The sequence below is a fragment of the Bombus affinis genome, chromosome 4, assembly GCF_024516045.1.
Source record: "Bombus affinis isolate iyBomAffi1 chromosome 4, iyBomAffi1.2, whole genome shotgun sequence".
NCBI lineage: Eukaryota > Metazoa > Arthropoda > Insecta > Hymenoptera > Apidae > Bombus > Bombus affinis.
Window position 1 is genome coordinate 4,791,845 of NC_066347.1, and position 26,091 is coordinate 4,817,935.

At 30.8% G+C, this 26,091-nt stretch overlaps 6 protein-coding genes across 9 annotated transcripts in view; 3 read left to right on the forward strand and 3 right to left on the reverse strand.

Moving 5' to 3' along the window:
* LOC126915752 (40S ribosomal protein S12) overlaps positions 1-26,091 on the forward strand; it is a 39,079-nt gene that overhangs the window by 534 nt on the left and 12,454 nt on the right. The gene's annotated exons all lie outside the window — the stretch shown is intronic.
* LOC126915741 (protein zer-1 homolog) lies at positions 234-4,936 on the reverse strand. Its single transcript, XM_050720704.1, has 9 exons — positions 4,131-4,936; positions 3,444-3,711; positions 3,054-3,363; positions 2,754-2,959; positions 2,491-2,662; positions 2,069-2,392; positions 1,840-1,989; positions 1,509-1,761; positions 234-1,369 (listed from the first exon to the last, which is right to left on the reverse strand). Exons 1-9 carry the CDS (start codon positions 4,588-4,590, stop codon positions 1,167-1,169), a joined length of 2,346 nt encoding a protein of 781 aa, XP_050576661.1. The 5' UTR covers positions 4,591-4,936; the 3' UTR covers positions 234-1,166.
* Positions 5,129-8,928, reverse strand: LOC126915737 (ribonucleoside-diphosphate reductase large subunit). The gene is made up of 11 exons (XM_050720696.1): positions 8,761-8,928; positions 8,567-8,655; positions 8,317-8,494; positions 7,860-8,223; positions 7,482-7,786; positions 7,224-7,386; positions 6,742-7,130; positions 6,417-6,604; positions 6,007-6,315; positions 5,593-5,781; positions 5,129-5,503 (listed from the first exon to the last, which is right to left on the reverse strand). The coding sequence occupies exons 1-11, from the start codon at positions 8,795-8,797 to the stop codon at positions 5,249-5,251; spliced, it is 2,466 nt and encodes an 821-aa protein (XP_050576653.1). The 5' UTR covers positions 8,798-8,928; the 3' UTR covers positions 5,129-5,248.
* On the forward strand, positions 10,070-14,899 carry LOC126915742 (sodium- and chloride-dependent GABA transporter 1-like). 4 transcript variants are annotated; one of them, XM_050720705.1, is made up of 14 exons: positions 10,070-10,178; positions 11,710-12,006; positions 12,137-12,356; positions 12,427-12,528; positions 12,609-12,777; positions 12,858-12,990; positions 13,060-13,194; positions 13,254-13,357; positions 13,480-13,604; positions 13,693-13,805; positions 13,864-13,995; positions 14,075-14,278; positions 14,370-14,537; positions 14,641-14,899. In XM_050720705.1, exons 2-14 carry the CDS (start codon positions 11,773-11,775, stop codon positions 14,740-14,742), a joined length of 1,941 nt encoding a protein of 646 aa, XP_050576662.1. In that variant the 5' UTR covers positions 10,070-10,178; positions 11,710-11,772; the 3' UTR covers positions 14,743-14,899. The 4 variants fall into 4 exon arrangements, with proteins under 4 accessions (XP_050576662.1, XP_050576663.1, XP_050576665.1 ...); XM_050720706.1 differs by lacking the exon at positions 10,070-10,178 and adding an exon at positions 10,255-10,403; XM_050720708.1 differs by lacking the exon at positions 10,070-10,178 and adding an exon at positions 10,799-11,429.
* On the reverse strand, positions 15,101-16,107 carry LOC126915751 (male-enhanced antigen 1). The gene is made up of 4 exons (XM_050720723.1): positions 15,970-16,107; positions 15,637-15,827; positions 15,491-15,562; positions 15,101-15,405 (listed from the first exon to the last, which is right to left on the reverse strand). Exons 2-4 carry the CDS (start codon positions 15,808-15,810, stop codon positions 15,190-15,192), a joined length of 462 nt encoding a protein of 153 aa, XP_050576680.1. The 5' UTR covers positions 15,811-15,827; positions 15,970-16,107; the 3' UTR covers positions 15,101-15,189.
* LOC126915746 (uncharacterized) lies at positions 19,839-23,138 on the forward strand. The gene is made up of 7 exons (XM_050720714.1): positions 19,839-20,210; positions 20,288-21,432; positions 21,504-21,910; positions 21,985-22,084; positions 22,147-22,248; positions 22,338-22,493; positions 22,840-23,138. Exons 2-7 carry the CDS (start codon positions 21,139-21,141, stop codon positions 22,903-22,905), a joined length of 1,125 nt encoding a protein of 374 aa, XP_050576671.1. The 5' UTR covers positions 19,839-20,210; positions 20,288-21,138; the 3' UTR covers positions 22,906-23,138.

The window sequence follows — 26,091 nt, forward strand, 5'->3', positions numbered from 1 at the left end:
TATAAGAGAACAAATAAATAATTTTTAGCTATTAGTTATTATCAAATCTTTAAGTATTAAGTAATAAAATATAAATTTCGTAAGAGTCATTCTCTTACTGCTTGCATATGTTCTATATACACACATATAAAAATTAAAGTGATCAATATTTTATCAGAAATAAAATTATCTTGTTAATCATATAAGTAGTAAAAATAAAGAGAATTGTAGGGCACAAAAAAATAAAGAGGAAATCAGTCTTATGTAACTTTATGTTATACATTAAACAAATCAAGAATTTTTGCAATTTATTACACGCATACATTAATATTATGTAACGATTACAATAACAATCATTTAGATAATTATTCACGCAGATTTTTTGCTAGTTATGTAAATCAATTATTAAAATCTACAAATGTATATTTTATGTTATAATGTTTGTTTTACAGATTAATTTTGACAATAGCATCATTATTGCAAAGAATTTTAATTTTAATAATAGAGATGTACAAATTCGTAAACCTAATTCAGCTTATTTCATTTTAGTTTTATTTACATAATAGAGTCTAATGTATCTTTTTATTTTAAATCTTTTTCATCAAATAAAATGTAATGGCAACTAATAAAGTTATTTATGATACAAATATCTACAAAGAATTCACATAAGTATAAGAAACTTAGTATAAGTTTGAGATGTGTCATAATCTGTTACTATTTATATATATAATGATATTGTTATTGTTATTATTTAAACAAATAACTTCAGTCTACTCTTAATTTGTTCTTATTTATAATACAACATGGTTATGTACATAAATCAAAAGCGTTTAAATTTGAATATTGTTTATAATAGATTGATTATGAACATCAAAAATATTTTTATTAAATTAACTACTCTTTCGTTAATAATATCATTAATATATTAATATATTTGCATCCATGATCCAAACATATTTCATAACATGTAATAAATAAAATATGTAATGAAATGTTTATGTGATGAAAGTGCGAGTAAGATTGTTTGACCACTCAATTTTAAATTTACAGTTTGGCAAACCAACATACAAATGATTTAGCAAGTTTTATAATCTTACTCACACTCTTTTTTTTAGGAGACTTTTTGTTACAGACATAAAACATTCTACTTTTTATGGTGTTTGAATTATGATAATGAAAATTGACTTTCAACCATCTGAGCTATATATATAGTCTTCATCTAAAGGGGGATGAACATTCATGTCATTGGAGTTGCTACTATAACGACTACAATTTTCAATTACAATATGGGCAAGTTCTTTTATACGCTCATATGGTCTTGGATCTGAGATTAAAGTATTCAGTTTCTCAATTCCTGCTTCTCGAATAACTAATATGCAATATTTATGAGCTGTTAAAGAAATAATTATAGTTTTAATAAAAGTTGCAAGGTAATAAAACTTCAAAAAGATATTTGTATGTATGAATATATAGAATGGAAAAATGATTGTATTTAAAATAAAATAAAATTTTGCAATCTATATACTCACGATAAACAGTTGTAAGATTAGCAAGAGCCCAAACCGCCCAATGTTGACATTGTGGTGTATGATAAATATCTACCAAACGTAATAGTGGTAGAAATGAACGGTAATTAATGTTACGTTCTGATGATATATCCCATCGTTCAATAGCTTCAACCATAAGTTCAAGAACTACATTTCGACTAGGTTTTTCTATTGTCCATGCTTCAACACCATCAGATGCTATGTGAGCTAATATCCCGACTGCATTATATGGTACCTAATAGCAAGGAAAATATATTAAGTGTTGTAAAAATATAATTATTAAATATATTGTCAATATATAAGTATAAAAAACCTCAATGCTTTCTCTGACAGTACGTATTAAATTTGTGAAAACTACCATGTATGGTAGTTGCATTAGATGCACTCTAAGACTTTGTACTTCAGCTACATTACCAAGTAAACCCATCATATTTTTTAATAATTCTTCTTTGCGAGAGTATTGCTGTAAAAATAAATCATTCATAAAGTAATTGTTTTTATTTAGTAATTATTTATTAATAAGTAAGATTAATATTGTATACCATCACACATCTATAGAATAACAGCATGCCATTTTCTTCAAAAAATCGTTGACAATTTATAGGAGTTTCATCAGTTACATTCCACATAGTTGACCAAGCTACTTCCATAACATCATCAAATGTTCTAGATTCAACTCTGTATTTAATTAGTTCAAGCATTGTTTTTATGCAACCTAGATCGCCTAATAAACGCTTCTCTCTGCCTGTTACTTGACATGCCAAAGTATTTAAAAGAAATATTCCAATACGTTGAACATAACTTTCCTGTTGTGCATGTTTAGCTAAATGCAAAAGTAGTTTCACCAATGTTTCATAGTGTGACATCTAATAAAAGGTAAATAAGAATTAGTAACATTCTTTAAAATATATTTTACGATATAACTACAAATGCTATTACTGCAAGTAACAAGAACAATACATACCACATCTTGTGGCAATCGGAATTGGTATAATGTTAGACAACCATTACGCATCATAGTTTCTTCATTTTTATGAATACTCATTCCAACAAGAAGTGTGCGAACAATTCTCCTTTTTAATCTTGCTTCAAGTTCGCCTTTTTCTTTCATTTTTACAATATAAAACAGTGCTGCACTGTTAAATATAAACAATACGAGCTGTACTCAATTTTTTGAAATATATGATAAATATAACAGTATACAAAAATCATATAATATATAAATACCTTCCAGATATTTGTATATCTTTCAGAGTAGGATATTTCTCCATTGCTTCTAATACTGCACAAAGTGCTTGATCCATCCTATGACAATTTTCATATCTGTACATATGATATAAATCACTTATCACTTTTAACATTAGATCTTCTCTATTATTCATATAAACATGAGCTGCAACCAATATTTGATCTTCATTTGCATTTCCTGCAATCTAGAATTTCAAAAAGTAGAATAATTAAAAAATAAATGATAAAATATACAATATTATTATGTATTTGTTATAAAATATCGCTTTTATTATTTACCAATTTCGCTGGAATATTACGTCGCCTACAAGGTGCATCATTTGCTCCATAAAGTCCTAAAAATTGTAAAGGTCTATCCACTCTTGAAATAAGACCTGGTATATCACAAAGATTATTATTATATATGTCAGAATAGAAAGAATGTTCAACTGTTTGTATTCTACGATCTACAATTTCTATTCCTGCTAAATTTGTCCCACTAATATCTAAAGAAGTTAGTTGAGGCAAACCATTTACTATATCAGATAAGATTGTATTAGGATTTGCAAATATTCCATCTTCTGGATGGATTTGAGAAATATCCAAATGCCTAATTTTAAAAACATTGAATTAAAAATTTTAAATACAATATTTTATTATACCATAAGTCAAATATAAATAAACAGTTACCTTAAATGTTTCAAGTGACAGATATTGGTAACAAAGGCTTGTGCTTGAGAAATAATTCTAACATTATATAAAACTAAGGATACTAAATTAGGAACCAAATGGAAATAATCAAAGGTGCCCATATCAGAACTATTGGACAAATCTAAATTTGTTAAATTTGTTAATCCACCCAAGAGTATGTTATAATCCAAGGCACAAATTTGAACATATTCTATAGCCAAGGTTCGTAGATTTGGTATTTTAAATACATGTCCTTGTTTCTGGTATACTAATAATTAAAAAGTATATACATTAATTTTATATATTATTAAATAAATATATTATATGTCATTAACTTAATATCTCTTATATTTTATTTTTCTTTATGATACAACTAAATGCAAATAATATTAATAATAAGATATTCTAAATATATTAATCATTAAACTGCAAAATAATAATATAAATGCTTTATTCATAATATAAAATAACTCATACCTTAATGCAAAATAAATATTTTATTAGGAACTATTTATTATTAATCATTAATTCATAATAGCATATCTATGTTTTTTATAAGATATAAATTGAACATAATTTTAATTATTAATAGATATCAATAAAGAAAAGTATAATACAACATAATAATATCCTGACAATGGAACTATAGATTTTTTATAAGTTATTCTAGTAGTAAAGAGTTCTTACCTGTAAGTTTTTCTGGAATAATTCCAGAACTACCACGGCATATTAAAGTATGCAAATTTTCTGCATTTGCATTTATGTAATCAATAGATCGATCTGTTAAATTAGGACAATCTGTAAGTTCTAATCTTACAAGTTTGTGATTTGCAAGGATCTGTACTGAATCATCGGTTATATTGGATCCTACAACTTTGACACGTTTAAGCTTGGTTATCCATACATTTTTGAAAATCGTAAAGAAACAGTCATGATCTTCGTTTATATCGTTTCGTAAAACGTATTCAATAAGTTTATCGCATATTTCGCTTGGGAAAACCACTCCTTTTAAAAGATTTCGATATTCACACTTATCCTTTACTGAGATAATGTCTAAATTTTTGCAGATTACTTGGAAACATAATTCTGCAAGAGATTCTGGACCTATGTATTGATCTAAATGAAATAAGTCATCCAAATCCGCCATTCTATACGGCAATTTAGATAAATTGCGTAAAAAGACTCATAAGAAAATCCTGGCAACAATTACGCAATTTCAACTGTCAAATATGTTAAAATGCATCAGCTGGATATCAGTGCCAAAATTCGTTACAGAAGAATCCTTTTTTATTAACGTTTCTTTATTTTCCTTTGATCAGAAAATAAGATCATTACATACTTAATCGGCTCAAATGCCGAATCACTCACAAATGAATCCAAAATGAATATATTCACTCTAGATCTTTAACGAAATTTACACAACAGTTAACTGATGCGCAACTATGTACGTCTTCACGCTTACAATTTTGACATTTCACTTGACTACCGTAGTGACGCTGTTCTCGAACACTTGACTGTAGCAGCATATAAAGAACACAACAGTGATCCATATTTATTTGGATTTAGTTGACTACCCTGTTTCGCGCGGAATTTTAAATTATAATCTTTATATCTTAATTTATTCGAGATCTTCAGTGCAAATAATAAATATTAAATGTTACAATGTAAAGAAATAATACATGAAATCAAGGGCAAATAGCTTTATTTTAAAATTTTTCAAAATTATATAGTATTACAAAGAATATGCTTAAATATATATAATACTCATAACCGTATAGAAAACTTACAATTATAAAAATTTATTTCTATGATCCACAGGCCATGCACGCATCTCCATTTTCACGAGAGCATGCGAATACAGCTTCTATGTTTTCGCTACTCTGATTTTGTAACCATTTATTTTCCGTAGAATTAAGTTCCTCGTCATTATTACATTCAGAATTAACAGATTGATTAGAAGTAGTACTGATTGTATTTTGTAATTTTGATTTATCAACTGTAAATTGCAGGGCATTTACTGCCGGTTTCGTTCTTAAATAATACATACCAGTCTTTAAACCCTGCAAGGTGTTTTTGTATATTTAAATAAGTTTCATTAAAATAATTATATAAAATTTTGAATTATAAAGATTAAATTAAGAGTACTTGCCATCTTCCAGCCATAAAAATGCATTGAAGTCAGTTTTTCTGCTGTTGGTTTAGCCATATGAACATTCATTGACTGTGACTGATCTATAAATGCACCACGATCTGCTGCCATTTTTAAGATTACCTTCTGTGGTATTTCCCAAACGGTTTTATAAAGCATTTTTAAATCATTTGGTATACGTTCAATATTCTATAACAAAACAAATCTATTATAATAATATTGTAAAGAATGGTCTGTTCGAAAGAAGGAACTATTTGATCCTGGATTTAGTTAAATTAAAGGTATAGAACTACTGTATCGCGTATGGCATCTGTGCTTGAACACCGAGATTCGGATAATCAAGATTCCAGTTAATCAGGACGACAGATAGTCAGATCCTGGTTATCAAGGTTATATATATACATATAAACCTACCTGTACAGAACCATTATTTGCTATAATTTCATTTTTCATATTCTCATCCCAAAGATCTCTTTCAGTCAGATCTCGTAATAAATGAGGATTTACGACTTGAAACTCTCCAGACAAAACTCTTCTTGCATAAATATTACTGGTATATGGTTCTATAGATTCATTATTTCCTAAGATTTGTGCAGTAGACGCCGTTGGCATAGGGGCGATTAATAAAGAATTCCTAACTCCATGTTTAGCAATTTTTTCTTTCAGAATTGTCCAGTTCCATAAATCAGTTGGAGTAACATTCCACATGTCATATTGTAAAATCTGAAAGTACCTAAATAATTAGCCTATATATTGTGATATACTAATGCTATGATGATAAATTAATTGTCAAAGTAAAATATTTTTACGTCTGATTTACTTACTCCTTTGCTAACTGGACTACCTTCATAGGTTTCATATGTACCTTTCTCTGCAGCAAGTTCACAGCTAGCCTCTAATGCACTATAATATAGTGTCTCAAATATTTGGATATTAAGTTTTTGTGCTTCCTCACTTTCAAATGGATATCGCATTAAAAGGAATGCATCTGCAAGACCCTGAATTCCAATCCCTAAAATACATATAACAAATATTAATAAATATAAATACATATAACAAATATTATAAGTATATAACAAATACATATAAAAATATTAAAACTATATGAATATTGTATTCTTGATATTTCACATAAAAATATCTATATACCTATAGGCCTATGTTTAAAATTTGATGTTTTTGCTTCAGGAACCGGATAATAATTCACATCGATAATTTTGTCTAAATTACAAGTAACAATTTTTGTTACTTTTCGCAGTTTTTCAAAATCAAATGTCTGATTACTGGAGTTTACAAACATATTCACTGCGATTGAAGCTAAATTGCATACAGCAATTTCATCTGGACTGGAATATTGTACGATTTCTGTACATAAATTACTGCTTTTGATCGTCCCTAAATTTTGATGATTTGATTTACGATTACAATGATCTTTATAAAGCATGTAAGGAGTTCCTGTTTCAACTTGAGAAATAAGAATAGCTGTCCATAAATCTCTCGCTTGAATCTGACGTTTATATCTTTTCTCAGTCTCATATCTAAAAATAATATGTATTTATTTAAAAAAATGTTCAACACTGTCGATATATCTTACTATGTATCATCAATATACATAATTTAATTTAATTTACCGCGTATAGAGAGCCTCAAATTCATCGCCCCAAACATCAGGTAGACCAGGAGATTCATGTGGACACATTAAAGACCATACACCATTATCCAAAACTCGTTTCATAAAAAGATCAGGTATCCATAAAGCATAGAATAATTCTCTTGCTCTATTTTCTTCTTTACCTGTCAATTATTATTAGATATAAAACGTTATGTATAAGAATATTAAAATAGGTAATCAAAATCTTTCAAAATAAAGAGACAAACATGTAGCTTACCAATATTCTTTTTAAGATCTAGAAATTCAAAGATATCTGCATGCCATGGTTCTAAATATATAGCAAATGCTCCTGGTCTTTTATTTCCTCCTTGATCAACATATCGAGCTGTATTATTGTATACTCTGAGCATTGGAATTAAACCATTAGATACACCAAGTGTACCAGCTATTGGTGTGCCTCTTGCTCGAATACAATGTACATTAAGTCCAATACCACCAGCTGATTTGCTAATAAGTGCACATCTTTTTAATGTATCATAAATTCCATCTATGCTATCATCACTCATTGTTAGTAAAAAACAACTGAAAAATATAATCATTAGATTATTACATTGGAATGGATAAATACGTTTTATTTTAATCTTGATAAATATACCTAGACATTTGCTGTTGCCTAGTACAGGCAAAAAAAAGTGATGGAGATGCATGTGTAAAATAACGTTCTGATAAAAAATTGTAAGTTTCTATAGCTTTATCAATATCTTCACCATGGATGGCAACTGCAACTCTCATTAACATGTGTTGTGGTCTTTCAACAACTTTCCCTTGTATTTTTAATAAATAACTTCTTTCAAGTGTCTTGAAACCAAAGTAATTATAACTAAAGTCTCTATCATAAATTATCGCAGAATTTAACTTATTTGCATTATTTTGTATGATATTGTAATATTTCTCATTAATAACAGGTCTAACTTCATTTGTATAATGTTCCTTTACATTATATAAGCTATGTATTACTTCTATAAATGGAAAGGGAAGATTCAAATAAAAACAAAACATTGAATTTCTAAAAAAGAAATAAAGAAATGAATTGAATATATTTCTTATCTTACCACTAAAACTTTTCTTTGTTTCTTTATGAAGATTAGATATTGCAATTCTTGCAGCTAATATCGCATAATCTGGATGTTTAGTAGTCATAGTTGCGGCAGTTTCAGCTGCAAGATTGTCTAATTCAACAGTGGTTACACCTGAATATAAACCACTGATAACACGGAAAGTAATTGCAGACTATGAAAAAGATATAAAATATTAAGAAATAAATAATTAAGTAATAAATAATCTGAAAATAAGTAAACTTACAGGATCCACATAATCCATATCTAAATTGTAACATAACTTTTGAATCCTGGATGTTATTTTGTCAAAATGAACATCTTCTTTACGTCCATCTAATAATTAGAAAAACTGATTAGTGTTATAATAACTTAGGTTCGTAATAGGATTACATTAAGATTACCCGACATAATAACAGAATAATAAAGTTTATAACATACCGCGTTTTATCACATACATCTTTCCTTTTCCAACCATTTTAAGATCACAATTAGTTTACGATTAAGAGATGGAAATAATTACTAAACTATTTATCCTATAAAGTAGTTGGATTAGTTTATGGTGTCGTCGTTACCGGCTTTTGGCGCGAATCGGAAGTAAGGATTGTCGTCACGTGACAAAATTATTGTAGTTCGACAGTTTAAATATGAAAATTTAAAGTTAAAATTTAAAATTTAAAATTGCAATTAAATCAAATAAATTTTACATAATATTTAAACGAATGTATGTTTTTCTATTATTGTATATAAAAATCATTAAATTATCTTTTTTAATTATTATTTTTGTAAAGGAACAAGTAACTAATAGAAATTCAAATAATAATTAATAAGAATTTTAATAAGAAATTATTTTAGTCTTTACATATTGAAATTGTAGATATTTTCTGCAGGTACAATTTAGAAGTATATGTGTAATGTATTTTGTATAATTAATTAAACAATTTGAGAATAGTAAACACAAAATAATATGTTATTTATGTAGACATACGATGGATGACAGATAATTAAAATTTTATTATTTAATGAAATGATTATGTATGAGTTAATTACATTGTTCTATATTCCATATACTAATGAATTATATTTATAATACTTTTATAAAATAAAAACATTGTTGTATATATAAAAGAATAAATGCTATACCTAGATAAAAAGTATCCGAAAATTTGTTTAATAAAATAATTTTCGCGTTGAACATATTGTATTGTTATTATCTTGAATGTTTATTTGTACAATCTTTTTCTCCTTCAATTTTAGCTAAACAAACACTTATTTTCTACTCGTGAAATTGTAGCAATTAGCCGGAAGGGAGAGTTTACAAAATGTTTCCGGCTATTATTCTTTTATAACTCATTTCCGTTTTCCATTATTTTAATATTTCGATATAACTCCTAGTACTCCTTGATATCATTCTTATTAAACCCCCAATGTGTTATTTTTTTTTATAACATTTTAATTTATTCTTTATCTTTATCGTGCATTCATTTTTACCTGTTTTTCCTTCGTGCCTTAAAACAGTATGATATATCGACTATTTCTTCTTTTTTTAATTGTTTTGCAGATGTTCTGATGCTTATCGTTAAATCTATTGGATCATATATGAATAAATCTATAATAAATCGTTTACTAATGAAATCGGTACCCAACTGTATTTTACTTTAGAATAACTTGATGATGTATGAAGTCAAGATCAAGTGTAGTTCAGTGCATTCTAAATGTACTCTTGAAAGAAGGGAGCAATTCGCGGCCATCGGTGTGGTCAATCAGTTATTAGCGAACTCCGGGGCTCTCTCACCATTCACATAGTGCACCTAAATATAGAGTGACACTGTGGCACTAATTTGTTGAATGAAACGAAGGTGTGTTGGTGCTTGGGGGACTGAACGCCATTGTGGGGTAGATCTGTAGGGCACAGTAGAAATCTCAACACTCATCGTACGTAAGCGCGATTTGTGAACGTAACGACACGGGCCGACATACGACACGCTTCATCAATTTTCTTTCGCCTACGACGTTTCACGGCTGTTATCGATATATAAGTCCAGTGAAAATCTCAGTTCATATCTACTCGTGAAATTGTGCACGTACGTACATTGTTTAAACGGTATTGCAAAAAAGGAGTATCCTTTCCCGTGAGACATTATGACTGTCGATAGACTGTCAGATACTACTTAAGTAGTCAGTGGTTATGTCCATAACATTTTATGTGTATTATGTTATGTCTATTTGACATTACGTTATGTGTTTTTCGATTTGAGTGATTTTCTCCTATTTTGATTCTTCTTGTTGTATCTTCTTTCTTGTTATTATACGTAAAACATAGTTTATATAGTTACTGGAAGAGTATAAGAGATGTCTCAACAAAAAGATATAATCAGCAGGATTTTGTCTTCTAATAAAAATAAGCGAATTTATTTTTATTTTAACGTCCTGGCACGTTCGTTTCATATTTCACATTTTTTAAATATTATTTTTGCTATTTCTGTTTATATCGTAAATTGTATTACGTTAACGTTTATTGGTTTATTTGTATATTGACATAATCGTTGAGGGTGACAGTAACATTGGCTGAAAATATCCTAAAGATTAATTTATCTTCATTCATTCAAGTCAGTCACTATACAATTGAGCTTATTACACAATTGAAGTGTAGAAGTTGTAAATTGTTTTATACCGAGGATGGTATCATTAAAAGGACATTGCACCCATGAATAATTCGTTAATGATTGTCGATACAGCAGTTTGTTTACAATTGGAAGTTGGACGAATCTTATATGTTTCTCAGTTGTAATTATGATAATTCACCAAGTGTGGATTGAGTAGGTACTTGAAATGGAACGACAGAATTGCTAATGAATAATTTTCTACCTCCTACATGGCAAATTGAAAATTTAAATCGGGATGAATTTTATTGTGACGAGACGTCCGCCGATCGCATAGTTCGTTGTTCCACGTGATGATCTCCGATGACATCGTTTCTTTCACCGATGATTAATCTAAAATAGGACAAGGTTGTTCGATGGGAACAACGTTTCACAAACGTGATTCCCGGAAGTGGCTCGTTGTCTGTCATCCATCATCATCAAGACCCTTGTGTAGAAGTATCTCACGTAACTACGATGACTGCTGAATATTCAAAGTTCTTCAGAAATGATCGCGTTATCTTTCACTTGCTGCATATTACAATTTATTTAGCGTCCACGTTCTTTTTAATTAGACATATGAAAAGTGTACATAAATTAAACGACATTAATCTTTCGAATTTTAAAGAAAAACCCAAGATTTGAACGTTTAAATGGCTGTAAATTGGACATTCAGTGTTCTAAATATTCAAGAATTCCAGAAGGCCAATTATCAGAGGTTTCTTTAGAAATTCATATTTGTTTACAGGTTAAAACAAGAATTAATAGGATGAGGTGAATTCGATCGATTTAGTATTTCGGACAGAAAATAATGCCTTCGAGCGGGTCTTCTAAGATACCCAAAGTAGATAGGTCCACTAGTCCTCTGCCATGTAGGCCAGTGAATCCTGTTCAAGAATTAAAAGCTCTGTTTGCTGAACCACCCTTAAGAGTCTCAAATGGCGGTAAAGAGCAAGATTTTCGTTTTGAGGCGATTCAATGCTTGCAATCTTCGGCTTTTAAAGAAACCAAAATATTGCCTGATCGAGGAATGTGGAACAGTAAGGTGAACATATAAAAAGCATTTATATGAATTATAACAACAAAAATGTATAACAAAAAGGACATGCAGGTATCTATATTATGACTGACAATTAATTATTAATGTCGAATTGTTTTTGTCTGTTTGTTTTAAGATCGAATTTATCCTATCCGTAGTAGGATTGGCCATAGGATTAGGAAATTTATGGCGATTTCCTTACCTCTGCTATAAAAATGGCGGTGGTGCTTTTATGGTTCCCTATTTTATTGCTCTTGCACTTGCCGGAGTACCCATGTTCCTAATGGAGTTATCATTAGGACAGATGATGACTATAGGAGGATTAGGTGTCTTTAAGATAGCTCCGATTTTCAAAGGTTTATATTTCTAATTATACCCGCTTAAACATTTCGCTACTACTTCACCATTAAATATTTTTACAAACAGGCATTGGATACGCCACTTGTGTACTTTCCTGTTGGACTAACGTATATTATATCATTATATTGGCGTGGGCACTTTTTTACTTTTTGGTTTCTTTACGAATTGGTACGAAAATAACATACATAATATTAATACGGTTGCACAACAAATAGAATTTTTTAAATATTAGTTAAACATGTACATAGATGTGCCATGGAGAACATGCGGCAATCCTTGGAATACACGTTATTGTCTCACATCTTCAGAACGTTTAGAGGCGTTATGTTGGCCCGAAGAAGAAGATACGATATGTTCTACTTCGATTGGTAATTTAAGCCACACTTTACTGAACGATCCAGTGAAAGAATTTTGGGAGTAAGTTTGTATGACACAAGAAGAACTACCTACTGTAGTTCTTGTTCTATACTCGTATATATCATTTTTATTCTAAAAAGGAGGCGTACTCTTCAAATTTCTGATGGTATAGAAAACATAGGTTCAATAAGATGGGAACTAGCAGGTACATTGGCTATCGTCTGGATCATGTGTTATTTTTGTATTTGGAAAGGTGTGAAGTGGACTGGAAAAGTAAGATTCCATAATTATTTATAATTTATAAGTAAAATTGACTTATAATCGATATTAATTTTTGTATAGGTTGTGTACTTTACATCATTATTTCCATATGCATTGTTAGCAGTTTTATTGGTCAGGGGATTGAGCCTACCAGGGGCAATAGAAGGCTTAAAATATTATGCAACGCCAAATCTTTCAAAACTCAGTGATCCCGAGGTATTAGAATCTTGTTACTTTTTTTGCTCTTCTGTCAATAATTTAGTAAATGTTTATAGGTATGGATAGATGCGGTGACTCAAATATTTTTTTCTTATGCGTTGGGTTTGGGTGCATTGGTTGCTCTTGGAAGTTACAATAAATTTAATAATAATGTTTATAAGTGAGTAACTTACGTCTTATTTAAACGTAATAGATTTCTTTCAAATAATTTTAATTACATTTAATTCAACTAATATCGCGTTTGTTTATGTGTTGTCACATAAAATATTGCATTTATTTTAGGGATGCGTTAATTGTTTGTACAGTGAATTCATGTACTAGTATGCTTAGTGGCATTGTTATATTTTCTGTTGTTGGTTTCATGGCTCACGAACAACAAAAACCTGTAGCGGATGTGGCAGCTTCTGGTAATTATGATAATTAATATTAAATTAAACTGCTTGTAATATCTGTTGTTGGTGCTAATATCTTATATTTTTTAAATGTTTTAACTAGGCCCAGGTTTAGCTTTCTTGGTTTATCCTTCTGCAGTTCTAGAATTACCAGGATCATCAATTTGGTCTTGTTTATTCTTTTTTATGCTTATCCTTATCGGCTTGGACAGCCAGGTAATTTAAAATATTTTAATGTGACGAAAATGAAATAAACGATTATTATGTTTTACAGTTTTGTACAGTTGAAGGCTTTATAACAGCCGCGGTAGATGAATGGCCGCGTCTTCTCAGAAAAAGAAAGGAATTATTCATAGCAATCGTCTGTTTTATCTCGTATCTTATTGGTCTTTCTTGCGTTACTGAAGTGAGTAATTAATAAAAATTAAATTTTATCATTGTATATAAATCAATCACAGAAAAGAGTATTTTCATAATTTCTTCAGGGAGGAATGTATGTCTTTCAACTCTTGGATTCGTATGCCATTAGTGGATTTTGCCTCCTGTTTTTAATATTCTTTGAATGCATTGCCGTCTCGTGGGCATTCGGTGTAAATCGTTTCTACGATGGAATTCGTGATATGATTGGTTATTATCCATGTTACTGGTGGAAAATATGTTGGACCTTCACTACTCCTGCTGTTTGTGTGGTAAAATAACAATTTCCATTGTTAGACATATACATATAATTGTTAATTTACATTTCTGATCATGTCTAATTAAAATAAACTTTCAAATTAGGGCGTTTTTGCTTTTAACATAATTAAATTCGTTCCCGTAAAATATCTTACGTATGAATATCCATGGTGGAGTCACGTGTTAGGATGGCTTTGTGGTCTTTCTTCAATGTTATGTATTCCTGGATATATGATTTATATTTGGTTTACAACATCTGGAACTAACTCTGAGGTACATTAATTAAACATTTTTTCAACCATCTTATTAATTAAACAATACAATTTTTTCCAAAATTTCTCAATTTTACAAAATTTAAATCATATTTTTCTTTCAGAAATTCCGAAAACTGGTAAGAATAGAAGATGATGTTGCCACTTTACGATTGAAATTAAATCCCAAAAAAGCTGCCAGTATCGGTGCAGATCTCGAACTATAAGTGTCATTGTACCTTTATTTGATATCATTAATGCAAGTGTGTTCTTTGCAGTGTATGACTGGGCAGAAGCATGATTTCATATGTTGAACAGTATCATACCATATATTCATGTAATCATTTATCACAAACAAATAAAAACTTAGTGCTATAAAGTGAAGTGCATTGACTATAATAAAATACAAAATATTCTTATATAGGACATATATAAACATATATTAAGTGAAAGTTTAATTAAGATAAAATAAATATTTTTATTTGTTATAGTTTACATGATATCAGATTTGTCTACTGTATACAATTAAATGTATACACTAACTTTGCTTATTTGGAAATTTAACATTTATTAATGGATATCAAGTTTATAGCTTGAAAAAGAAGATTGCTTTAATTTGTATTAATCTATATACATAATTTTATATAAAAGAGTTAATTAAGAAATATTTAGATTTATTTTTCTCTATTTTGCATTTCTTTAATACGTCCAATAAGTTGTTCCTTCCACTGTTCTTCTGATATAGCTTTTGCCCACTCTGGAAATGCTGTAATTGGTAAAGTAAAAGATGCCATCATAGATTTCACTTGATTGATTTTATCTGCATCCATATCTATGTTAGATCGATTGTGAGGAGATGACCAAACTTCTATTGTTTCTGACATACAGTCCTATAAGGAATGTAAAACATTATGAATAAAAATATTAAAAGACAAATACAGTAACATTGTTCCTTAAATCTAAAAGAATTCATACATTCTGTGATTCTAATATTGGGGATCTCAGTGTTTGATTAGTTTCAGCTGCGTTAGTTATCCATTCATCATCCTAATAAATTAAGAAATTGTGTAATATAAGTATATCATATATAAATGAAATATTTCATTAAATAATAAACATACTTCATCTTCATACAACATCGGATCACTGTCAGCAGGAATCTGAGATAGTGGTACATATCCTGCCATTCCTATATCATCATCTTCACTATCCGATGCATTCATTCCTCTATCAAGAGGTAAATTTGGTATATTTAATGATTCCTCGATGGGTTCTTGTGTAGGGTCAGGAGACATTGTGCATCACCTGTTTCCTATATTTACAAAAACGTTCTTTCAGAAACAAGCGTTTCTAACCTTACTTTTGTGTGTATATCGTTATTTTCAATATTAAAACCTATTAATACTTTTCATGCTAAAAAATAAAAGTAGGAACCATATAATCCCATTCCTTACCCTAATATTTTCAAGTCAAACAAGTTATAAATGTTAACGAATCTGTAACAATACAAAAATTTGACAGTTCACAGCTGATTCGTGTTCTCTGTAGTTTACTGTTTCAGTACAGACTATTCAAACGAGCTACTGATATAAAGAAAATAATTAAATATTAATTCTTTTTAATATATTTTACTACGTGTTAAATGAATTCCTATATTTAAAAAGTATAATATATATTTTCATTTGTTATATTTATTAAAATTTTGATTTAAATATTGATACAGTTATTTGATTTGAACAACACATATATTTAAACTCATGAAGAAATATATAATTTATATCAATAAATATTATGTAATAAATATCATTGAATGTTTCCATTAAATAATATTTAAGAAATATATGCATTATATCAGGTAAATAAATATTTATTTACAATTAAATAAGTGAAACTAACTTTTATGACTGCCCTTGCGCACTTTATAATTAACAAATAACATTATTTATTATATTATAAACATTATTTACATATTTGATTACAGTAAGATTACTTTATCTATAACGTAAATCACATACCATTGAAAGGCTTCGATATTGGCACGACATCCCACAACGAGTACTACGAATTTACTTATTGTTATTTATTATTTATTATTGCTTAGTTCGTGTCTTTCGGCTTTGGCCGAGCTTTCGGTTTTACATCTCTTTTACCTATTTCGCTTCTTATATATCTACTTTCCCTCTTATCCACTCTATTATATTGTACCCCCTTAATTATTCTATCTCTAAAAACTAAAAACTAATAACTAAAAACTATTACAATTTTTGGGCTTTTGCCTCCTTGCTGTACTTCCTTCCTGTCGTTCTTCCCCATCTTGTACTGCCCTTCTCTTCTGTATTATTGCTTTTAGATCTGTTAGTCCTTCTCCAGTCTCATTTAAGTGTTTTTTTATGTCCTTTGGTCCTCCCGTTATTTCGCATTCTTCTATTACATATCTCAGGTTTTCTTCTTCCCTTTTACATAGTCTGCATCTTTTTTCTCCCTCTTCTTTCCAGTATTTCCTTGCTTTGGTCTCGTTTCCACATCTGAATCTTGCTAATATTTTTCTATCCTTCTACTTCATCCTCCCTTCTAAGTACTTTGGTAACCCTTCTTTGGCGATTTTTCTGTAATGTATGTTATATTTGGATTTCTTTATCCTTTTCCCACTCTCTTCTTCTTCTCTCTTTCTTTTTTCTTCTATAATTTAGTCTGCTGTAATCCTTTCTTGCTCTTCTTTTGCTTCCATCTGTGTCCTTCCATTTCTCACCTCTTCTAGTCCCTTCTTTCTCTTTCTTGTTCTTCTCCCTTCTTGGCCATTTCCCCAGTTTCTCTCTCTTTTCTTTATGCACTCCTTTACTAGTTCCTTTTTTGATTCTAAGACTTTCCCTTCATACCTTGCTGCTCTTCTTAATGCTTTTTCTTTGATTTCTTAGCTTGTATTCTTCTATCAATATATAATTTGGTGTTGTCATATCTAAACCTAAGATCCATTTCACATATCTTCTTTGTATCTAGTCTTTCTTCCATGTTTCAGCCCCATACCTCTGCTCCAAACGGTGCCACGCTTTCTACCAATGCTCCAAACATCTTCATTTTCCTCTTGTAGTCCTGTTTGAATATTCTTTCTCCCACGCTCCATGTTTTCTTCATTGCTATTGTTGCTCTCTTTTTCCTGTCTTGTATGTGTTTCTCATCACTGTCGTTTTTCTGTAGTATGTACCCTAGGTATCTTATCTCGTCCACTTCTTCTAATTCTTACTCTCCCCATTTCCATTTTCTTTGGCTCCTTTTGTTCCTTCTTTTTTCGAAAACTACTATCTTAGTCTTTTCCGTGCTCAGTTCCAATTCGGTTTCCTTTAAAAATTTTTTTGAATCTCTTTAGCATTTCCTTTAGCTCCTCTTCTCTATCCGCCATCAGCACAATATCGTCTGCATATGCCAGTGACCATGCCTTTCTTTTTCCTACCACTATGCGCCCGGCTTGTCCTTTCCTCAGTTCTTCCAGTCCTGCCACGTAGATGTTGATACTTATTATTAACTAATAGAACCTTCAGTCTGATTTATATGAACGAAAGAAAGAAACGAAATAAAGATAGAACCAGTGAAGAGAAGGATAAAATTCAATGACGAATAAATAAAATGTGATCTCTTCTGCCTCTATGAAAATTGGTAGTCAGATGGACAAAAACTAGAACGCGCAGGAAATATAGGCGTAATTAAATTTGTTAGAAGGTTTCTGCCTTATTATATCTGGCTGACATAGTTTATAAAAATATAACACATACATATATGTATTTCAAATATACAAACGACTACCAGACATCCGCAGTTGGACGACGAAGAATTAACCTGATAACCAGGTCATGTCTGAACAAAAATCTTCTATGATTATGGAATTAGAAAATACCATAGTTAAATTTATTTCATTTCATTCAGTTTTGTACCTTTAAAATGTAATTGTGGGATAATTAATTAAAATCTAACGGAAAGGAAAGTTCGAAAATTCCCAAATAAAGATATTATATCACGGAATTATCAATTTGACACATTAACTAGCCTTTCCTAATTAACAGATTAATTAAGAATAATACATAAATAACGAGTTAATATCATTTCAGTTTGTATCTAACGCACTTTCCTTCTGTGAAGTTCATAACTAGGTGTAGAAATGAAAATAAATGTGAATTAAATCTGTAACTTTTTTACGTTTTAGAACGTGGGCGAACGAGTGTGTATCGTCGGTATGGTATAATTTTGGATACTACAACAGCTATGTTACTTATGGTATAGTTTTTGTTGGCAGCAGCAATTACTTGTGGTATGGCTGTCGGTTATTAGCTATCTGTTTCATAGGTAATAAGGATCACACAGATGAACGCTTCCAATATTTTCGTATTGGTGGCAATCATAATTACAAAACAAACAATTTTCACAATCATATCATAGAAACTCATTTAGTCCGATCGTCGAAGAAACACGGGCCGACACACGTTCTAGGGATTCATATTGACACTTGGTTTTTTGTTCTATTTATCGTCTTTTTTGTTGTGAGTCTCTTGTTGTATGAGACCTCGAATAGGTCGTTTCGTGTATACATTTTCAAGGGTCTTGCTACATAAATATTGAGCGTAAATACTTCCTTTCAGTGTAGTGTAATAGCGTGTTATGCGGTCGTGCATAATGAAGCTAATAATTGTTACCGTCGAGTCATTTAGCAGCGAAAGAAATACGTTTCAAGAAGTCTCTATGCCATGTGTTATTTCCACATATTATGCGTAGTATAATTTATTGATTTACTCTTGCATATAGAATATATATATATGCATATTTTATCTTGCAAAATCTTACAACGGTGAAACTGTGAGTTATGGCAAGCATAAACTGTAGGTAGAAGTCAGCAAGGTTATCGTCAAGATTTCTTTATTAATATATATATAATATAGACTCTCGACCTTTAGTTATCGAGTCTCCGAGTACCCGCGGTTCACGTGCGTTTGCAGCAACTCAGCTCTCATGGCCAAGGGTTGTTTCCGCTGTAAACGTACATGGTACCGTGGAAATCCAAAAAAGTTGTCAAAACACCAACAACTAAATACAACATCGCTTGCACCCGACTCCCATACCTCTGAAATTAGCTGCGGAGTAGAAGCCAAAGGTCATTTTTCCGCCTTTTTGTCATTAAGACCTATAGAACATTCGAAGCAGTCAGAACGACTCGGACAGTTGAACTTTGTTAGATATTCTATATAGATAGAAAAGACAAGATAGATTATACAGAATAGTTGCGTGCAATATTAGGCACGATTGCTGGACAGCTCCCAGTATTCTGTAAATAGTTCTATTAAATAGTCAACCGCATACAGTGTTTTCTTTCCCTCGAACGAGGATGGTTCTTTGAACCAATTAGTTCTTTGTCAGCACATACGTGCATCGCCAACAAAGCTGGAGCGATTTAGGTCGCAAGCAGCAATATAACACTGTGATTAAGTAATTAAGTTCAAAAAAAGTAATAACTTCTTAGTTCCTTGGAATCCGGATGTACCTTCCTATTGCGCAAATAAAAACGCGTTTAGTTCGATACATGAAATGTAAGGATTTAAGCGTAATGAGTTCATGTTCAATGCCATCTCCTTCTGTGCCGCTTTATATTCCATGATGCAAGATGAGCCACAATAAATGTGTTCTGAAGACACAATAGTTGAGATTAGACATGGTAAATAATCACGAATGAAGTTCGTAGCTTGTTACTTTAATGAAAATAGATATATATTACAACTTTAATTTTTTTAGAATATACGTACATGCACGAACGAGTAAGAATTTTTGATAAAATGTAACTTTAGACTAATATTACAACAGCTGCATTACTTACGTTATGGATTTTGGTGAAGTAACAATTGCTCCTGCTATGGTTATTGGTTATCAATTATTTCTTGTCACCGATGCTGATTAACAGATAGAATCTATATTTTCTCGTGTAGGATATAAACGATATTACAGAAATTAATTCAGATTTATTATTAAACGAACACAGATCGATACAGCTTCTAGGATCTTAGATTAATACTACGGTTTTAGTTTTACTCGTACCATTTTATATCACAAGTAAGCTGTCGCGTGAGATACCGAATATGTGACTTAATGCATATATGCAGTTTTGCACTTTTAAAGAGGTTTTGCTATAAAAATTTGCTATTGCACCTTGCGTGTTAGAACTTCCCTTTGCACTTGTCTAATAATCTGTAACGTGCCGATATTTCGTAAAAACACATATTACTACAATTTAGTTTTATGAATACTAAACTTGTTGCGAAATAGCTTCCTTCTGCAGCTGTCTAATAACGCATATCGCGCCAATGTATAATGGAATCAATAATTATTACCGTCGAGTCATTTAGCAGGAGAAGAAATACGTTCCGATGGGTCTCTATCCCACGAGTTATTCCTACGTATTATACATATCATTTATTGATTTGCTTCTGCATACAAGACAATTTTATAACGGTAAAACTGTAATTACGTAGTTATGTTCAAGGGAAAGTAATAACTTCCTGGCTCCCAAGAACCTGGACGTTTCTCCCTATTGCGCGAATTAAAATGTGTTTAGTTCGATTCATAAAGCGAATGGTTTTGCTGAGATTATGTCGAAACAAATAACACCTGAGGGGGTAATTCGCTTTACTTGGTTCAGCGTAGCTTTAAGCTTTTGTTGGCCGCTTTCCGATGACAGTAGCAGAAGTCAAGTCCTTGGTTTTAGAATTTTACAAATCAGTGCCGTTGTCAACGCCTTTCTGATGCTCGTGACTTCGATATATTCGTTTTTCTTAAACCTCGATAATATGACTGCTCTTTTTAGATGTATCTTCCAGGTGATATATACCGCGCAACTTATTCTTCAGACTTTCATATGCTGGAAGAAGAGCGACTCTTTGCAAGTAAGTCTCTCCTCGCGTTCTCTATGAATTTAATTCCTGTAACAAACATTACTGTGTAACATCTATTACAGCGTATAATTCGGGAAATGATGAAATGTATTAACGAGGCAAAACAGTACGAAAGAGAGATTTTCGACGCGTATATTGCTAAATGCAACATTTTTTACGGCAGTTATGTAGTCATTCTATATATAGCTGCACTCTGTTTTACGCTTGGAACTTTATTCCTGTCGTCTGTACTTCCATTGAGTATAGAATATCCGTTTCCAATTAATTATACGGCAGTAAGCGTTATCATTAACCTACATTACATTATCCTTTTTATCACATGCGCTGCACATGTATGCATGTGCGTATTTGGTGCGCTTTTACTGTGGTTCACAGCCGCAAGATTCGAATGTTTGGCCGTGGAATTCGAGGCGACTACAAATATTTCTATGTTGATCTATTGTATTAAAAAACAATTATATTTAAGGAGGTAGGGATAGCATATTACAATGTACGATTTAAATCGTATGTATTTGTATTTATTATAAGTGATTGTATTTCTAGATACGCAGAAGAGGTGATCGGCTGTTTTCGTTTTATGGTATTTTATTTTTTGTCATTAGCAACATTTTTCGTGACAGGATTGGGAATTATATTGGTTATAGTAAGTATATGTAGTGTTTTGAAGACAGTACATAATGAATCGATGATGCAATTTGTGAACAGGATACCCCAACAATTACGAGGATGGAGTTCGTGAGTCACAGTTCATTCTCTCTCATGCACGTCTACATGTATGCGTGGCCAGCTGATTTAGTACAGGATATAGTGAGTCGTATCTATGCGTAATTGTTTACATAGATAAAGTTATGTTAAGCATAATTAATTACGTATGATTAATACTATATAATTTCTAGAGCGAAAACGCTTCAAGAAGTGCGTATGATATGAAATGGTATGAACAGTCTTTAGAAATGCGGAAGTATATACTGAACGTATTAGTTTATCAGAAGCCAGTAACACTTAGTGTCGGTTGTTTAATGCCAGAGCTTACCTTGCGCTTTTTTTGTTCGGTAAGACATTTTTGGTATATATGATTTTACATTCTTTTTTATATATCATTTGCATTCTTGTACTTGGTATAAGTATATAAACGTCGGTGGTCTAACAACGAATGAATTAATCTGTTGACCTTTTAATGAGCAACTTCTGTGTCCACGGAAATTTAGATTAGCACAGAAAAACATTTTGGTCGACTTTAGTGCTTGCAATTCATTAATAACATAAATAAAATGATTCGTAAGAATATAGAGGACTTTTAAGTAAAAAGACTGCTATTCTCAAGTTAGCACGCTTTTCCTGGTTAACAGCTTAATTAAGACTAATATATACGTAAATAACGAATTGATATGATTGCAGTTTATGTCCAACGCCCTGTCCTTCTGTACCGGTTTGCGTGCTATGGTACAAGACGAGCCAGAATAAATGTGTCATAAATAGCTAATAGTCGAGATTAGAAATCACAAAAGGATAGTTGTGTGGAGATAGATAACTGTGGATATATGTGCCCTAAATGGCTAATAGTCGAGATTAGAAATCACAAAATGATAATTGTGTGGAGTTCCATAACTAGTTGTATCGATGAGAATATTTATGCCTCTAAAGTGGAACCTTTTTAGAACGTACGTGAATTAGATAAAAACATTGCCAGAGAGTAAATCTGGGTATCATACGAATTGTTCTGTTTATAGTTTCTTTACGTTTGATTACTGTTCTTTTTTTTGTTGTATCAGTTATAATTAATAGACAGAAGAATGCTGCTAAATACACTTATTCCATGAAATATCGATTTCAACCCTACCTACAACGATAATATCGCGACAAATGTGGGCTTGTCTTAAAAGAAACTCGTATTGATAGATTTCCTGGATGTTTAGAGTAACGGTTCGTTCTTTGTTCGAATAGCTTTTCGTATTGCGAATAACAGCCATTATCAGAGAAACTGAGTATGTAGCTTATTACACATATGCAATTTTAGTTTTGCAAAGAACTTTTAGTTTTGCTATATGAATATTGACATCGGTTCATAATAATTTCCTATTGTATCTGTCTAATGTCGCACGCTCCAGTTATGTAATGCGACCAATGATTATGATCATGGGTATACCATGATTTTTGGGGATTTATATTTTTACCGTGATTAAGAATTAAATCACGAATAAAGGTATGTATTATATTCTATATACTATAACGCATATGTTACCTTTTATATTCTACGGGCTTTCCTACTAATACCAAGTTCTTACTAATTACCAAGGCTTGGGTATTATTTAAATGAAATATTTGAGAAATGATTATTTAAATGACATACCATGTTCTCTTTGTCTCTATATTATTTTTTAATAACGTTGCTTTAATTTATTTGACTAACTAAATTGATCAAATTGATCAAAAAGTGAGTTATTAAATTCGTGTCCCTAATTTGTATTTTAAGTATTTTTTCAAGCTTATTCATTTGTTTTTATTATTTGATATCAAAAGATGTATGTTTCAACAACGGATTGTAGCGTGTAATCGAATAAGTACTAATGTGCATTAAGTCTATTTGTAGCGTTTTTACTTTGGAATTCCAGAACTGTTCTAAACTGTGTGCGTGTGAAAAAGCAAATACTGTTAAGAGGTTACTGTTAAGAAGGTAAAGGTAATATTTTATAATATATGAATTAAATAGTATATATGGTTTTTTATTTTTTAGATAAACGTATGAATTAACGACATTTAATAGTTTATAAATGATTTTTCTTTTTCTTAGATACGCAAAAGAAGTGATTAGTTATTTACGCTATTTGGTATTGTATGCTATTACGATAGGCACGTTAGTTTTGACTATATGTAGGATTACAATGATTGTGGTAAGTTTGTGTATAACATAGAGAGAGAGTACAACATGTAATTACATATACTCTGTGCCCATGCAAATTTACATGTAAGCGTGGCCAGCTGATCTCATGGAAGATATGATACATCATACTGAACTTATAAATCACATTTGGTTAAGCATAATCTTTTTAATTTTTCCTTTTCATAATTTCTACAATATAAACATTTCACAAAATGTATATGATGAAAAATGGTGTGGAAAGTGATTACAAATGCAAGAGTATCCACTGACTATATTGATATATCAATATAATAAAAAACCAGTAGTTCTTTCGGTCACCTGTGTACTACAAGAGCTTTCTTTGGGTTATCATTTTTCGGTAACCCATGTCTATGTTTGAATATCAAATGCGACTAATCGAGGATACCATATGAATAGTAAGTTCATACTAGTTCAGTATCTCTCCAATGTCTTCTTCATCTTAACTGTTTTGCAAGTCGTGGTGGAAGATTATTCGATAGAAGTGTGATCTAAATGATATTTCAGTTATGTAATGCATAATTTCTTTGTCATGACTCGTATAGTTGTCACAGTTATATTATAACTGTTATAATTATTTCATATATAATATAAAAGTATATACTAGTCATTAAACTCTAACGTACCAGAAACAATCTTTTATCTTCTACATTAACTTTGTCAACTTCTGTAACTGGATTCGAGTAACCAGGTTTAATGTTCAATTTACATAATGGTCGTTTACGTCCCTGAATATCATAGTCTTTTTCTCTACGATTTGTACGAGGTAAGCTGCTGCCTATGTGTCGTTCGGTTTGAGGATCACTGTACGCCCCACTGCTTAGACTGATCTCCCATCGTTCGTGTAAGGAGGTTTGCTCGTATGCAGGGATACTGTAGCCGATTTTTAATTGTCAATAACTAAAAAACAAATCCGAAAACACAATTTTTTCATTCTTGATTTTCGTCTTATTTAGACTTCAAAAGTTACCCCTTAATTTTCCTGACACCTGTAGCCGAACATTCTGTGTAGGACGTCTCACAAAATATTTGTATACTTATTATTACAATTAAGTATAACAATAGTCTGTAGACTGAATGCATATGGTATAAGCGAAGAGAGGGAGAGTGTGAGAGTTACTTTCATATAGGAAATAAGAGAAAAATGTAAAACCGGAAGTCCCTCCTAAATTGATAGGCGAAGACTATGTATAGTAAATAAAATAAAATACCTAATAGTAATTATAACACAATGAATATTACGTCAGACTGATTGTTTAAATTGTAAATATGCAGATAAGAAAATAATAATTTTTTATCATATGGAATTATCTTTCCTTATAAATAAACGTATGAATATTTCGAAATAAATCCCGTCGGAACTATCAGAATATGATATATAAACATATTGATATAAATTAATTTTCTCAGTCTTTTTAGTAATATAACATAACGTTGCTGTGCTCTAACAAATTTATAAATTAAAAGTTCCTTGTGCGCAATTCCAACAATTTCTACTCGTACTAATGACTATCTAAACATCTTTACTCTACAACATCCTTGAAAATGAAAGAGATAAATGATACACCGAAGGAATTTCGATTCTTTTTTTAACGAGCAGATGTTCTTTCGAAGGCGGTTTGCTCGTTGCCACTAAAAGCTTTGCGAATCACGAGAAATGCACCGCGTCCATTCCATTTTGGGGCCAATAGAATCGCAAAACCGCAAACGGAACTCCATCATAATGGGCAAAAAAATATGTTAGGCAACCC